The 16,170-nt window shown below is 34.3% G+C and overlaps 1 protein-coding gene across 1 annotated transcript in view; it reads right to left on the bottom strand.

The window, feature by feature from the left end:
- The window catches only part of CERKL (ceramide kinase like), a 52,369-nt gene that overhangs the window by 25,058 nt on the left and 11,141 nt on the right, over nt 1–16,170 (bottom strand). The window contains exon 2 of the mRNA XM_018071679.2: nt 5,336–5,578. Coding sequence (XP_017927168.1) covers nt 5,336–5,567 — 232 coding nt within the window. The 5' untranslated portion in view covers nt 5,568–5,578. The remainder of the gene's footprint in view (nt 1–5,335; nt 5,579–16,170) is intronic.

Here is a 16,170-nt window from a genome sequence, read left to right as displayed (position 1 = left end):
CCATTCCAATTTAAATTATTCCTGATTCTCCAGAAACAGAAACAAGCACTGCAGCTATGTACTTCAGTGCAATTTCTAATCACAGGAATTACAACACAAACAAGGAAGACTACAGAAAAGTTTCCAAGGACTATTAATACATATAAATCATCATCATAAAGATGTTATAATAATGTCTTAATTGAAATACGCTATCTGGTATTATTTCAGTCTTTTAGAAGCTATAAAAATATTAAGACCAAAAAATAATTTCTGTGATTTGATAATTTGCCTAAAGCATCAGTAGAAATTAAATTGAAAACTACAATAATAAGGACTCCTGATTTAAAAGAGTAAAGATTTAGCCACATTCATAAATGTGCTGTCATGCTTTTTATCTTCTTTACAGGAACTCCTACCTGGGACAGCTGGTCCTAAATGCTCAACCCCCACCAAACCCAGAGCCACAAAACTCTAAAAACTGGCTTCAGAGTCACTGATTTCTAAGTATACCTTTAAACTTAAAAAAAACCACCAAAAACTTTGTTGTAATATAAGACACAAAGCAGAGGGAATAGGAAAGTGTAGTTTATAGAATTAGAGAAAGGTGATGAAGTGTCATAAATTGTCACCCAGACAGTGCAAGTAGCAACACTGCTGAACAGTCATTACGAGAAAACTGAAGGGAAAAAAGCAAACATCACTATCTCACTTCTATGTTTTTGAGTTTCAGGCATATAAATTTAAGCCCTGGGTAGCAATATACAGGTTTAAAAGAAATCCTAAGTATGGAAAAGAATACAGGTTTTTCAACCGGTGAAAAAAAATTCTATGTTTTTAAGGAAACAGTTGAACTTCATTTTTTAAAACAAAAATTGGTTTATTAAATGATTCTAAATCAGAAACTGCATTTACGATTATGTATATTAGGCTATTGCTGAAAAGTAGATCAGAGTTGACACAAAAATCCTAGTGAGATTTTTAAGAACCAAATGAATTCACAAGGTAAAAGTATTAGAATATTCTCTTTATGACTACTTGAAAATCAATTTACTTTTTTGGAGAGGTAAAATATTTCATTTGCAGACACAGGTATCATAAATAAGGCTTTTGAGCAGAGCTGGTACACTACTGATGTGGTTTTGTTTGTGCCAAATAATTGCCAACTGACATGAAAGGATGATCGTGACAAAAATAATTACTTTATCATTCCCAGCATGCATTGAACAGGTTATAACACACCAAACAACCGAGTTCTATGAAAAATATCCAGTATCAGTCAAAGATTAAACTTTCAGGCAATATTACTGTGAAACTTCTTTAAAAGTATTTTTAAATAATAATCTTTTAATTGTCTTTAAACAACATCTCTGTGAATGAATCAATGTCATTGACTACAGCGTGCAACTGAATCCAGTCTGCCAGCCTTTTGGTGTTCTCCTAACTGGTATTCTGTTATTGTTTTCTGTGGCTGCTCCGTTTGAAATGAACCAGCAGCCTAAAGCAGGAAGGCCAACTGTTCCTCTAGTACTAACAAATGTGCTAATATGCACTAGTTTAAACTTGATCTATCAAGTGAATCAGTGAACCATGAAGGGTGGTGGGTCAATCAGGGTGTTCTGAAAACAAAGGCTCATAGGGCAGCAGAGACGCTGTGCTCAGACATACATCTGTGCTGCTTTCAGTCCTTAGCTTTATGAAAATGGGTTTATGTTACAAAAGTTAAGAGCCTGGAATCATGTCATTACTGCCTACATTTATAAACACTTTATACAACATTAAGAATATTATACATGAGAAAAACTAATAACATGAGATGAATTTGTTAATGTAACTATGGAGATACCACTGTTAATATTAACTAACCAAAGTTAATGTTTAACATTAATGGTTTAATTAAAACTTCATGCATGAAGTTTCAGGCATTCATATCAAATCCCAGTATGATACTACAGAATAGTAGATAAAAAAGCACTTCATGCTTTCTTTGCTGCTTTATCATTTATTCTTAACCACATTTACTGTCTTCTGTTAGTTTACAGATTTTTAAGTACAACATTTTCAAAAAAACTGTTAATGAAAATAAGTGTTATTTTGTTTAAAAAAATCCCAAAAAATGGATAAGCATTGACAATTGAGCATTTTCCCTCATTTCTGAGCCTGCCTTAACCCTTTAAAAAATACTGCGCGTTTGCATGCACTCAGGATTTTAGATTAAACAGTGAACTCTACTGACACAGTATGTCCCCACTGTACCTGCCCGTAAGTCCTGTACAAAAAGATGTGACATATAAATGGAAATCACTGAGAGTCAGATGTGTAACAGGACTGACAGGAGAGCAACAGCACATTACAATCTTTCTAGGCTGCTCTTTGGGGTCTTCCAGGAGCCAGTCCAGAACCAATGTTCCACAGGTGCATTAAGATGGCACCTTACATATTAAGATGGTTACCTTACATCAGTTTAACAAACACATGGTGTACAGAAGACCAGTTTTCAGGACCACCATATCACTGAGCAGGCCCTTCATATCCAGCTGGCATGCATTTGAACAGCGGCAACATTAGGTAGAAAATAAAATTTATTTTAAAAGTGGGAAGATGGTGATACATATATTTTGTTACCCTGTCACACACACACAAAAAACCCATAATAGGAGTCACTGTAACTAAATTCTAAACAACTATATGTCTTTGTGTGCTTACTTCTATGATGACAGGCTTCATAAAAAATTATAGCCTAGTCAAACTTTAAATTGAAGTACTCTGAACACAAAGTCAAATCAGAGGACACTCGCTATGAAGAGAGTAGGAAAGAACAGAGAAAAATACATGTATGAAACATTCATGCCAGACAAATCACACAGTAAAAGAGAAATTGTGCACATGAAATTTCAGAAAAAAATGAAATCTTCATTGGAAGATCAGAAACCTCCAGATAAACTCTAGCTCACATCATCACTGATAAACTTTCTATTGTTGTTCCTTAATTAATGTATATGCATAAAAATATAAAAAAAACTTGCCAAAGGTAAACAAATAGAAATTGCATTTATCTTCAGAGGAAACACACCTGTCAGTCACATGTACAGTCATTTTTCAGAACGTCTAAGTATTGTTGACAGACATACCCAAATATATATATGTTCTACTTTGTTAAATCACCTCCTTTTCATTTGCTACAGCCCAGAAACAATAAAAAAAAACCCTCCAAGTAGATAATGCAGCAGTTAATGAAAAATTACTTTGGGATCAGATAGATTGGGGGAAGGAGGCAGGGCAGTACACTGAAATTTTAACTATTTTAGAAGGATAAAACCAAAAGGAGACACTTTTAGTTCATTAACAAAGATGTCTCCAACACTATTACGAAAGGAAAAAAAAAAGCTGCAGCAAAAACTATGAAAATTCATCACTGTTTCACGCAGAGATATCAAAGTGCCTTTTGAGATTTCAATTACTGTGAAATCAACAGAACTCAACTTCATTGTATACTTTAAGTCCAGACCTAAATTCTACTGGGAACTTCATACCAATGTTTGGTACATTTTAATTCAGAAGACTTTTTTTCTGAATTATACCATAACTATACCATCACTGTTTGAATTACTGATAATGGGCCTCTGCCACACTGAGTGCATAAATATTGATGCTTTTTTGGTGATTTTACTAATAGGAAGGCAGTCTGACTATCTAGCCATAACATAACAGTATGAAAATTACTTTTATTGTAATTATAGAACTTAGAATAATATACACATTAGTCAATGATATTTGGGGGTATGGTTGTCTGATTATTTTTTCCCCTCCAAGTTTCATTATTCCTGAGGTAGAAGGCAAGTAGAAAAAAATATACTGATCAGACATCAAAAAAAATCAGCACAAGGTTTGAGCTTCTGGAGAAAGACAAGCTGAAGGAAGAACTTGAAACAGCATTACACAGAATACTTTTTTCAGGTTCACGTGGCTTCCAATTACAAAGCTATAAAACAGAGACTTCACCTTGAGGTCAAGGCAACCTGAGCAGAGATACTGCAGGTTTTTTTTCTGTGAACATATGGTATCACTGCTCCTGATAGATGGAGGGTAATCTGGGAACAAAACAGACATTTGCTCCTTATGCAAATGTCCTTGCCTTTATGGGTAGCTGGAGATCTGCAGGAATCTTGGCACTTCTGCAGATTTAGATATTTCACGATAAAGTCTTTCAAAAAGGAAGACTTTTAATAACATCTTCATTTGAAAAATCCAAAGTATACTGTAGACAAACAGTGTAAGAATGTGCTGTTAATAACTCATGTTGTATCTCTAATATCTGCTTTGACACTTTAAAGTCATTTTACTAGAAGTACACTATAAATTGTTATTGAAAGTGTTGTTACAAACACTACAGATGTACAAGATTTGAATTCTGTAATCTGCCTCAGTCTTAAGAATTCACCTGGATTTTTAATAGTCTATTACAAGATGGACTGTTTTATTTCTGTTCTAAACAAACTCATTTGCTATAATCTGTAAACAGAGGCATGTTTTGGAGTTAAATCACAGTTTGGTGTGGTGACGGAAGTGTTGTTTTGGGTTTTTAAATCAAAAGTGTGCTATATTATGTGTTTTTCCAATATAAACTAGAGTAAAAGGCTTGTATTTCTTGTGGGGCTCTTTTCCCTAAACAGTGAATAGTTTTTCTTAAATTGGATACCACTTCCATAAAAAAATAAAACTATAATGGGTAAAACAAAGCATCCTGAAATGGGCACTAGCCTAGGCAAACACAGAAAGATATTTTTAAAGTAAAGAATTGCCTCTCATCATTAGTGTCAATACAAATTTATTGACACTTTATATCAAATTATACAGAAGTCCTACAGAACCTTAAGAGCACTGCCACCTGTGAATTTATGGAGATGAGGAAAGTCTCTCCCATTAGTCTCTTAAAGAATCTGCAGGTCTCAAGTGGGAGGTCCTAAACAGTCACCAAAACATTCCTGAAGAGTTCTCAGAACTGCAACTACTGTAGTAGTGATGCAATTTCAAGTGAAAATATCAACAAAATATTTTATTTCTTTCAGAAACAGATTTTCCAAAAGACTCTTCAGTCAGAATAAACTACTTATTTACAGTATCTTTTAAAACACTTCCAAAAAATAGCATCTATTTGTTTCATTTTTACAGATAGTCAACTATTGTCACTTCCCTAAATTTCACACTTCACCATGCAAAATTTCAGTACTAAACATTTGCCAGAAATAGCATTCATATCTGCATGTCTTAATTTCCACAGGCAAAATGTTTCTAAGCTTCACTCAGCCACATGTATTGCCAATAGAAATAACATCAACCCCACTCAAATGCTTACCATTCAAAATTTCCTTCAGATGTCTAAACCATGACTGACAATGATCTTCACTTAAGTTATTTAAATGGATAGCACAGTCTGTTAGTTTATTCTCCTCTTTATTCAAGCATTTAAAAACTGTGATACCCAACAAAGTGCCACCTTTTGTCTGGCCTGCAAAACGACGTCGTTTCAGTTTTACCGAAAATACATCTTTCATTTCAATAATCTCCTCTTGAGCCTGTAAAATCATACTGGAATCATCTGTAAGGGGGAAAAAAGAAAAGCATTAGCAATATGATTAGGAGTACACATATAAAAAAGATATTGTTATGGCTTCATCTCTAGCTTCATTTGTTGCATCTGTTCGTGCTTGTACTGAAACTTGTTGCACAGCATGTCTCAGTCACAGGTCTTATATTTTACCAGCTTTCTGTTATGTATCCAGCTATACAAATAACACAATATCAAAGAGATTATTTAATCAGTTTTCTGATATTCAAAAAAATTAATAACATTGCACACTCTAAGAACAGCAAATGACTTTTTTTGTATTTGCATTCAAGAAGCAAAATCTTTATTGTATTCTCCTAAATCATAGCAATCATGGATGTTGTATACTTCTCAATCATAGATCAGAAATTGTGCTATGATTCAAGCTGACTATACGCTCACTGTATTATTTCATTTGAAGCAACCATTGCATTTGGGGTTTACACTAGAAATGTATCAGAAAATAGTTAAGCAAAAATAGAGAAATAAACCAGAATTTCATTTTTGAGTTATGAATTTACCTTAGAAGACAAGAAAAACAGTTTCAAAAAAGTTCTTGTGACAGTTCAAGATCCTCACCCCTAGGGGAGATTTGTGTTAGGCTAAGTGAAGGTTTTATTGTTTTAGGGCTGTTACATACATGGACACTATGGCTGCAGACACTATCACTTCACTTCCAAATGCCTTTTGGAGAGGTATCAACTGAACCACTATGGTACAGGTTTCTCCTTTTTCTGCTCTCTTGCGCTGCAAAACACCTGATTCCTCAAAAAAACAAAGTCAAATACACAAACTGAAGGAAAAATGTCGCTGCTCCTGTAGGTGCCAGGTACTCTGGACACAGAAAGAAAAGTTTCCTCACTTTCTTTGTAATAACAGCAGATCTCATACACTATCCAACAAAGGTCCCTTTGCAGCCCAAGGCAAGAAATGCTAGAAACCAGAAACCTTTCCCAAATCTAGCAACAGCTCTGTCAACTGGTTTCTCAACAGCAAACACCATAACAGATTCTGTTTGATGCACAGTTGCTACATGCTGTACTGAAGTGCCACGAAAAGTGTTTTTAACCACATCCTGGGAAAGATAGACAGCACCACCTACTTCATTACACCATATGAAGCTGAGGGTTTCAGCAATCATAGGTCTTCTGGGCAGGAAAAAAGAAGACTCTGTCAATTCTCATAACAGTTTTATGCTGGCATTTCTCAACATCATTTCTTGAACGAGACTATGCAGTGATTATCCTTCTATCCAGAAATCCTGGAGGACTGCACCTCAGCCATGCTAACACAGATAAAGCTCAAATCAGTATTACCTCTCCTCACAATTCTCAACCAAATCATTTTTTCCTGTTCCATACCAAATAACCTGCTACAAATGGAACCATCCCCTTATTATACTTCCCACGTATTTTTCCCACCTTGTTATATTTTAACATCATAATTTCTCCATAAATCAGCCTCTAAGGTATAAAATTGCACTGAAATAATTTCATTCTTAGCAGGAATACTGTGACAAGTAAATGTACGTGTGCACTGAGATAATACACAGGAAATTGTAGTGCAAATTTTCAGAAGTACACAGCAAATAAACAGGAGGAAACTCACCTAACAATTAAAAAAATAGAAAAAAACCCAACAGATATCTTAAAGTATTGTAATGATTGCTGTAGAAGTATTTTCTATAGGATACATTGAATGGAATCAAGGAACTGAGTGGGGGAATATTGTGTGATTCCATTTGAATTATGATTTTCCATAGTCTCAAAGTAGATATTGCACAAGTAAATTTGGTACTAATGTTACCAAACCCAAGATCTTCACTTTTTTCAAACTTTGTATTGCTCTTCTAAAACATTTAGGGGTAAACAGTCTTGGTAGGTCTTAAAGGAAAGATTGACTGGTGATACCCCAAATCACTTACCTGGGACTGCATAGTTTATTATCTTTATTAAACACTTGTTTTAATTTTTAAAGCAGCATTTTCGAGGGGTCTGCTTATTTTTTTTTCTAGAAAGTCTCACTGTCAGACATACAGTATACTGAAAATTCTAGCATACAAACTCAATGTTTTAGGAAAATGAGTAAACAAAGACACATGAAATACAACCACAACCATTCTGCAGCAGTAACTGAGCTGCAGCATTTATTTCCCCAGACCAATACAAATATTCTAAAGTACTTTACTTGTTAAATACTTTCAAATATTGTGGCACTTAGTGCCATGGTCTAGTAACCACAGCAGTAGCAGATCAAGGGTTGGACTTGATGATCTCAGAGGTCCTTTCCAACCCGGTTGATTCTATGAAATAAATAATATTTTTAAAAAAATAATATTTTGGATTAAACTATTAGTTTTGCAGAGAATATCACAAATTCTAGTATGCCAATGTTATGGATGGGCATCACAGATAAATTACAAACATTAGCCTATTTGTCCTGCACAAGTCAAATAAATCGAACGCCTGTTAAAATACTTTTTATTCATATATATACTAGCTTTCATAAAATGATATTTAGTCATAAGCTAGGATAAGGTCTGCCTTGTCTTTTCTTTTCATGACACTATTTCAGCCAGTTACTTACTTGTTTTTACATCTTCCTCTTACTGTGTATTTATCAAATTTTTGTGTTGCTCACATGCAGGTTAAACCTTTTGAAATTTAAAATAACCCATTCTTACTAGGCAACACTACACTTACAAAACCAGCATCTGACTCTGGTTGTTTTCCTGGAATACATTTCCAGATGCAGCTCAGAGTAACATATTAACTGTAGGAATACTGAATCATAAAAACCATCACCCTTAGGTTTTAATCTGTAGAGGAAATGTTGAACTAGCTAGTAGGATCAGGACAGCCAATTGTTATTAAAGTTGCTAAGAAATCTGCATAAAATCCCAGGCATATTCTAAAATTTTCATATTCTATGCTTACTGAAAATAAGATCATTGCAAATACAGTAAAATTTTATTTAAAAATTCAGATAAAGAATTTATACCTTATAGAGCTATATTGATAAAGTACTTCTACTGTGTGATAACAACAAAGTTCACTTTCAGAATAAAGTGTGTACTGGATTACATACTTTTTTTAAACTTTGAAAACCCTTTTGGTTTGTTAGCATGATATTGGTTATTGCTAGCAGTTTCAGGACATTAACTGTCCTCTCACATTACTTAGAAAGATATTGGGTACCATCTGTTCTTGCAAGAGATTTAAGTATACATCTATTAGATATCATGCTATTTATTTAATTCAGTACCCACTTCCCATTGTTGTATCTTCTGAAAAAAAGTCAATTTAATTACAGGGAATAAAGATAATCTCTTCTACCAGGCTGCCCTGTCATCATGAAAGCAGAGAGGGAACCTGTATAAAGTAGGTTACAGGCGTTAGGAAAGAGAAAAACTAACAGCACTTAACATTTAAAAGATCTAACAAAACCAGAATATATGGCACTTAAAAAAAAAATTACTATAAGCCAAGGGCTTGTCTAAATCAATCTCTGCACATCTGTCTGATGTAGAGCGTAAACAGGATTAGAGGTGGATTTATCTGCTTGACGCTAATTGTACTCACAGTTTCTGCACATGTCCACTTTTTTTTTCCAAATACAGCATAAAAAAAAAGAAAAGCCTGGATATATGAATTTCTAGGAAGTTTTATGCCCCTATTTATCCTCTCACTAATTTCAAGCAATGAGACTATCTCACATTTTTCCTAATTATGGTAGTCCAACCTCTTATTAAATAAAAAATTATGTCTACCAAGTTAAATCAAAAGATGAGAAACTAATACATTCAAATATAGTTTAATTGTAAATAGTGAGCCAAATTTTAATTAGTTAATACAGTGTTAAACTAGACATTAAACAAATAGATTACCTCATGTTTACAGGAGTACTACTGAAAAATTAAACAGTTTTAAAGACTATGTGTTATCAAAATATAAACACCAAGACTTCTATAACAAAACACTTTTTGGGCTGTTTTTCTCCCACAGAGTCCCAACATCTAGAAGTGGTACTTAAGGACTTTATTTCCATAAAAAATATCTGGAATACACGGAAAATTGCAGAAAATACACATGAAATGGGACCGTATAAGTTAAGCAGAAGAACTGGACAAGTAGCAAAATGGGTTATACTCCCTTGGTCACAAATGCTTCCCATGACCTTTGGCAAGACCCAGCCCCCTTTAACTACATTTGATAGATAAATCTTTTACACAGTTTAGGTTCCCTGTTCCATTACACTCTCAAAGTTTATTTCTGTGACAGTTGATTGCTCTAGCTGAGCACAGTGTAACATAACAGAAATAATGAGAGATTTTAGAAAATCATTAAGACTATACCCAAGAAAACACAGTGATCAGTACTTATTAGAGAAGTGTATTATTACAGAATTGATTACAGACCATCCTACACTGTATGAACACTTCAAAATAACCACTCGGGACATACAATAAAATACAACCGTATTAATATAAACCCAAAAATAAAATAAATATAATCAAAAATTAAATTAGTTTTGAAAATACATCTATAAATTTAGGTTTAGGAATATTTAAAATTAATATGATAATGTCCAATGCATATAAACCAGCAACTATTAACCCATCAATAATTAAGCTTGGTTTTCCCTTACTGTAAATTAGCAAAGCACAGTAAGCAGTACGTAACTGATTCATAAAACCTCCACAGTTTTCACTTCTTATTAATTAAGAAGGGCTGGCAATGAGAAATATTAAGAAGCAGGTATGATCATTCTTGCCAGAAGAGTGAAGAATCACTGTAAAGCTTGTCAGGCTATTCAACACTCTAAATATGAGACAGAAGAGCTATTTTCAAAACACCTCAATTTTCAAGGTGGTTTTTTTTTATTTCAAAAAGACAGGTCATGCAACACCTCTGACAAAAATTGATGTTATGCTTCTTACTCTCTTTTGAAGCAAAGAAAGCAAAATTGCAATTTCTGCTTGCCAAAAGTATCAAACAGTAAGCTGAGGTGGTACCACAGGGGCCAGGTTGGGGACGGGTTGTTTTTTATTTGAAGATTACCATTACATTACTTTAGTCCTTTTAAATGGTGTTGTAAGAGAAACATAACACAAAAACACATGGCCTAAAAACACATTTCTCGGACTGTGTGTAATGACCTCCTTTGGAACAGGAAGGAGTTCAGAAAGTACTGCAAAGGACTGAAGAGATACATCTCAGCTTCTCCAGAGCTGGAGAGTAAAAGCAGGGTGTAACTACTAACTTCATCTTTTAATGGTAGCTATTCACTTGCAGCAACAGCTGTATTGCTTCAGGGCAGAAAACTGAGCTTAAAATCATCTGACAGGAATACAACCAATTTTCATTCTCCTTCTCTGGAGAATCTGAGGGTGAAGTGATGTATTTTGCCAAGCCAATGCAATACTTTGCTGCTAATCCCTCTCGCAATACAGACACCTACCCTCAACTCACCTGCCATAACTGTGCAATCCAGCCCTTTTCCTTATGTCTAGCACTGGGCACAACCAAGCTGAGTCAAATCAACTCCCTAAAGTAACATAGATCATTCACTTTTCTTTTTCTCCTGGCTTAGTCTTCCGACAAGTTGTTTAGTATAATCACAAGTCCTACAAAACTGGAGATGCTACAAAGTGATAAGAAAATTCACAGCAGGGAAGAAGGAAGGACTGGGACCATCTCCTTTCATCATTTCAAGTCAACATGGTTTGAGCCAATCTGCTGTGCATTTTCACTTCCAACGGTTAACTCCTCACAGATCATATAAACCAACAAGAACTCATCTTATTTGAAAATACTATCGTAGGTAGATAGCTCTAAAAATAGTATTATGATGAAGAAGAATTACCATCAAAAAAAAATAAAATTCTTCAACAGATTTGTACTTCAGGTTTCAATTTTTCAACACCATACTAGCCAAAAGAAACCCAATAAACCTAGCAATTTTCCAATTCAAATCTCAATCCTGAGATAAAATCTTACATTACATAACAGAAATTATTTTATTTCTCTGTTTAGTAATTCTTTCAAATAATTTTTAAAAAGACGCAATGTGGTAAATACAACAATATAAAACTGGCTTTCGTGGTGCTGTGTGAGTTTCATTACATTCTATAAAAAGTGAAAAGTTTTTTCATTCTTGCTCGGGGTATTTCTTGACAATTTTACTATATTCACAGCATGGGTAAACCCATCTAAAACTTCAACCTCCTACCTTTCATCTTCCCCTCTTGTCTCTCCCCACTTTTCAAATGGTTCTATCACCCCAACACCCCTTGACCAGCTGATTCCAATCCCTGTTCTCCACCATATCTTTTAAAAACTAATCCTCACACTTCTGAACATCCTCATCAAACCAGGTGGGCCATTGCAGACACATGCCCTGTGCCAGCATCATACCATAGCAACTGCAGCAAGATCAGCATTAGGCAACAATTAGTATAGTCCTTGAAGTCTTGAGTTCGACCATACTCAGTGACTTAAAGCTGTAGTGAAGCTTAATCAAATCTTAAAAAATGGCAATAGGCAAACCTCTGAAAAAGAACGACCACCACCAAAGTGCCTTGTTCTGGCTGAACCAAAACGAAAGATGACATTGGCTACTGGCAGAGCAAACATGGGAACAGACACATTAATCTGATATGAAAGGGTAGAGTTTAGTACAGTTCAAAGGTTGTTTTTGTTGGAGCAAAATGATGAATTTAAAAATAAGCCCCTTAACAAGAAGATCTACTGGCAATAATGCTAGAACAACACGGTTAGCTGAAAGGAAGTAGGACAGACAGCAAGAGATTTCGAATCTGAAGCATTCAAGATGATTCATGAAGCAAAGACTTTGCTTTTTAATAGTTATCTTTTCTCATTAACACCACAGCAACAAAGGGGTCACTGAAAATAATTTTTTTATAGAAAGCTCTACATTTTATGTTAAGAATACGGCCCACATACTGCTTAATTTCACAATATAGTTTGAAAAGTAGTAGCAAACCTTTTATTTAGTGCCTGAAACTTCACGGCTTTTCATTTAAGAAGTGAAAGAAGTTATGTAAGAAACTTTGGAGTAACAATGGGGTGAAAAGCATCGCTGATTTTCATCATTTTGTAAAACCTCTACAAACATAAGCATCAGATTAAATGACTCATCTTACAGAGACCAGCCACACAACCATCATAAAACAGAATTCATTTACAGAGAGATATATTTGAAATAAACAGAAGACAGGGATCTAATGGCTTACATGATTTAATACGTGGGCTAGCAGAGCTGAGAGATACTAAAGAAACCACAAAGAGGAAACATGAGCTTAATTCTGCATTCCCTCGGAAACTTCTCACACATACACACACTTTTGTACCTACTCATTTATGGCATAATCATGGCAATTACTTCTGTCATTTTGGAAAGTAAGAAGAAGTGGAGAAACAAATAACCTCTTATGGCCACAAGACATCACTGAGTTTGAATAAATACAAGTTAATAATTACTTTTACTTGGACTTGTACTTCTGCTTCAGCCTCAAATACAGATTTACAAACCACCCACACTGCTAAATATCAGTGTCTCACTTTCAGGGAACTCAACATGCCTCAAATATCTGAATTTTGGTCTTTTCTGGAAAAGATTTTCAAGAAACATTTTCTTCACAAAAAAAAAAAGAACAAATAGCCCATCCTAAACAGAGGAAAATTTCCTTCCATGACATATTGGTAATTCATGTATACTGGCAAGTCATGTTTTTAGGTATTGAAGCATAGCTGTCAGTTGCTAGATAAGCTCACCCATGAACTTCTGTATGTTTGTCTTTATCCTCGTTGATCTTTGATCTATTTTTTTTTCAGTTTTATTAAGAAAACTCGGGAATCTTTTGTATGTTTATATCTGCACCTTCTACACTAGCCCAAGGGCAAGAGATGGCAATAGCACCACCAGAATCCTCTGACAAGCATAAAACCCTTTCCTCACCCCAACACTCTTTGGCTCAGTTGCCACATAGGAACAGGAGGAATGTAGGCTACACCACTTTGCCTGCGGGGATGAATGAATACTATTTTGTTTGTGTACCCCGCAACTGTAACAAATAATGGAAAAGCAACAAAAAAAATCCCAAAATTTTGTTAGATTGTCTTTATAATATATTTTCCCCCTTCTTAGGGAGAATGTTTTATTTCTTTAACTTTGTAAAATATTTTGTCATATTAAAATTATAATTTATATTACACAATATATGGACAACCCAAAAATTACTTAGAACACAATGCCAAATTCAAGGTGCTCTCAGTCAGTTGTGCAGTATACAAATTAGCCTTTCATATAAAGAGGAAGCTTATAAAATACAACACTCCAGAAGCTTTCTGGTATTACAATTATTTTTATTATATAGAATTGACTCCATTTGCAGTGATGCATAAACCCGTGACTGAGGAAATTACATTCTCAGACTTTCATCAATTTTAAAATTTTGTTTGCAGCTTAACACGATGACAAACCTTTCACAAAAGATTTGATACCAATATGATGTGACACAATTGAACCAAACCTTAATTTCACTCACAGTAAGAAATCACAGGATTAAGTAACACTGTGCAGTCTTTTAGAAAAGTTTATTGCTTCCAGATGGATGCAAGTTTCCTTTCAGCACTGATTGTATCTTCTGTACACAGGGTGCCAATGTCACTATAAATATAGACAAAAGCAGTTATAAAGATAAATTATTAAAATATTGACATAAACAAGCTCATACAATACTGCCTCTTTCCACAAAGTACAGACAACTACATTAGAGTGCTGTCTGTATCACAAATGTTCAATATAAAACATGCGCACCCTTTTTAGAAATTACAACCCCTATATGAACAAGCACAAATTTACAAGGTATCCATAAAATGATTTCTAATTCAAACTGCGTGCTCTTTGCCCCATGTTGTGTAGTGCCATGTGTTTCACTGCATGGTGCACACTACCAAGATGTCCACCTGTGCCCATGTATCTGTGCAGCAAGCTAAGGATACACTTACTCCATTTAGCAGCAGAACTGTTAAATACACACTGCAACGCACTTACGTCAACCTAAAACTGTAAGTAATAAATACCTTCGAGCTAATTTCAATTTCAATCCATGTACATCAGACACTGATAAACTGTATCAACAGGTCTATAGAATGTTTTGCAGAAAAAAAAAAATCCTAGAGAATAACTGATTAGTCTATAAGAAAATTATATATAATGCCCTTTTGAAAATCAAAATACACTCAAAATTACCAGGTGAAGCCATTAATTTGAGCTTTTAAAATATTTTATGTTGTTATACTGTACAGAAATTATATGAATAATTGGTAATGAGCCATTTAAAACATTTGAAATTTTCATGAGATTCTCAAAAATTGAGAGCTCCATTTTGATTTGTGAAATAACCAGTGCATAAAGTAGAATAAGTTAATGCATTTTAGAGAACATGCAGAATTCATAAAATGCTTTATGAATAAAATGTCAACATTAAGAACCATGAAATTTATAATTAACCATCAGCATAGAAATAGTTTTCACTTTTACATCAAACTACATTAGTATACTAAGTTATATTCAGAAACCTACTTATTTTCTGACAGGCATATCAACATCTTTAAAACAGAGCCACTTTTTAAAAAAAAAACGCCAACAAACCCCCCCCCCCCAAAAAAATGTTCCACAACTTGTGTTTTGCATCCTGGCATGCACCAGTAATTTCAAACAAGCAGTTTCCTACCTATTTTAAGCAAGTTCTTTGACATCCCCTGTCAACTTCTCTCAACTCCAGTATGGCAACTGCACCTACACACCACATTTACATATCTATTCCTAATCCTAGTACTCAAATCAAACAGAAAGACTGATAAACATATATTACACAAAAAACAAACAAACAAACAAACAAAAAACAAAACACCAAACCCACACAAACAAACAAAAAACCCCCAACCAACCAGTTCCTGATGAAATTCACTGTTGGATAAACACATGTCAGATGACAAAGATGCACTTCAAATCTCCCATAATACATATAAGTTTTTACTCCCCCAAACTTTTAAATACTAGCATTTACATCAAATGGACACATATACACAGGAGCAACCACTGTGAGGTTGAAGTAAATATCTTACCTGCAGACCCTAAGAATTTTACTCACAGTATAGAGATCCTGCATATCATTGCAGGTTCAGAGAGCAATTCATATTCAAAGCACTCATACAGCAATGAAGAGAGATGTATCTTAAACTCTCCAATATGCATTTGCACAGTATGTGTGTTATTGTTACTATTCTACGTAAATTTTTGTCTATCACAATATTAAACCTACTTTGCTCATTTAAAAGTAAATTTAACAAATATTAGTTTCTACGCATATTCAGCTGCACATTACAAATCACGCAATAACCTTTGACTTAGCCTTAAGTGAATCAGGGCAAGAGAATTATCACCACTTGTGTTCAAGATATAATTAGTATCGATACCTTGGCACACATCTTTAAGCTGTTGACATAACAAATGGAAATGGATGTTTTACACTGAGCGTTATCTTCCGTGAACAT

The sequence above is a fragment of the Manacus vitellinus genome, unplaced genomic scaffold, assembly GCF_001715985.3.
Source record: "Manacus vitellinus isolate BGI_N305 unplaced genomic scaffold, ASM171598v3 scaffold_20_pilon, whole genome shotgun sequence".
Lineage (NCBI taxonomy): Eukaryota > Metazoa > Chordata > Aves > Passeriformes > Pipridae > Manacus > Manacus vitellinus.
Note: the sequence above shows the minus strand (reverse complement) of the source record. Positions and strands in the feature narration are given on the sequence as shown.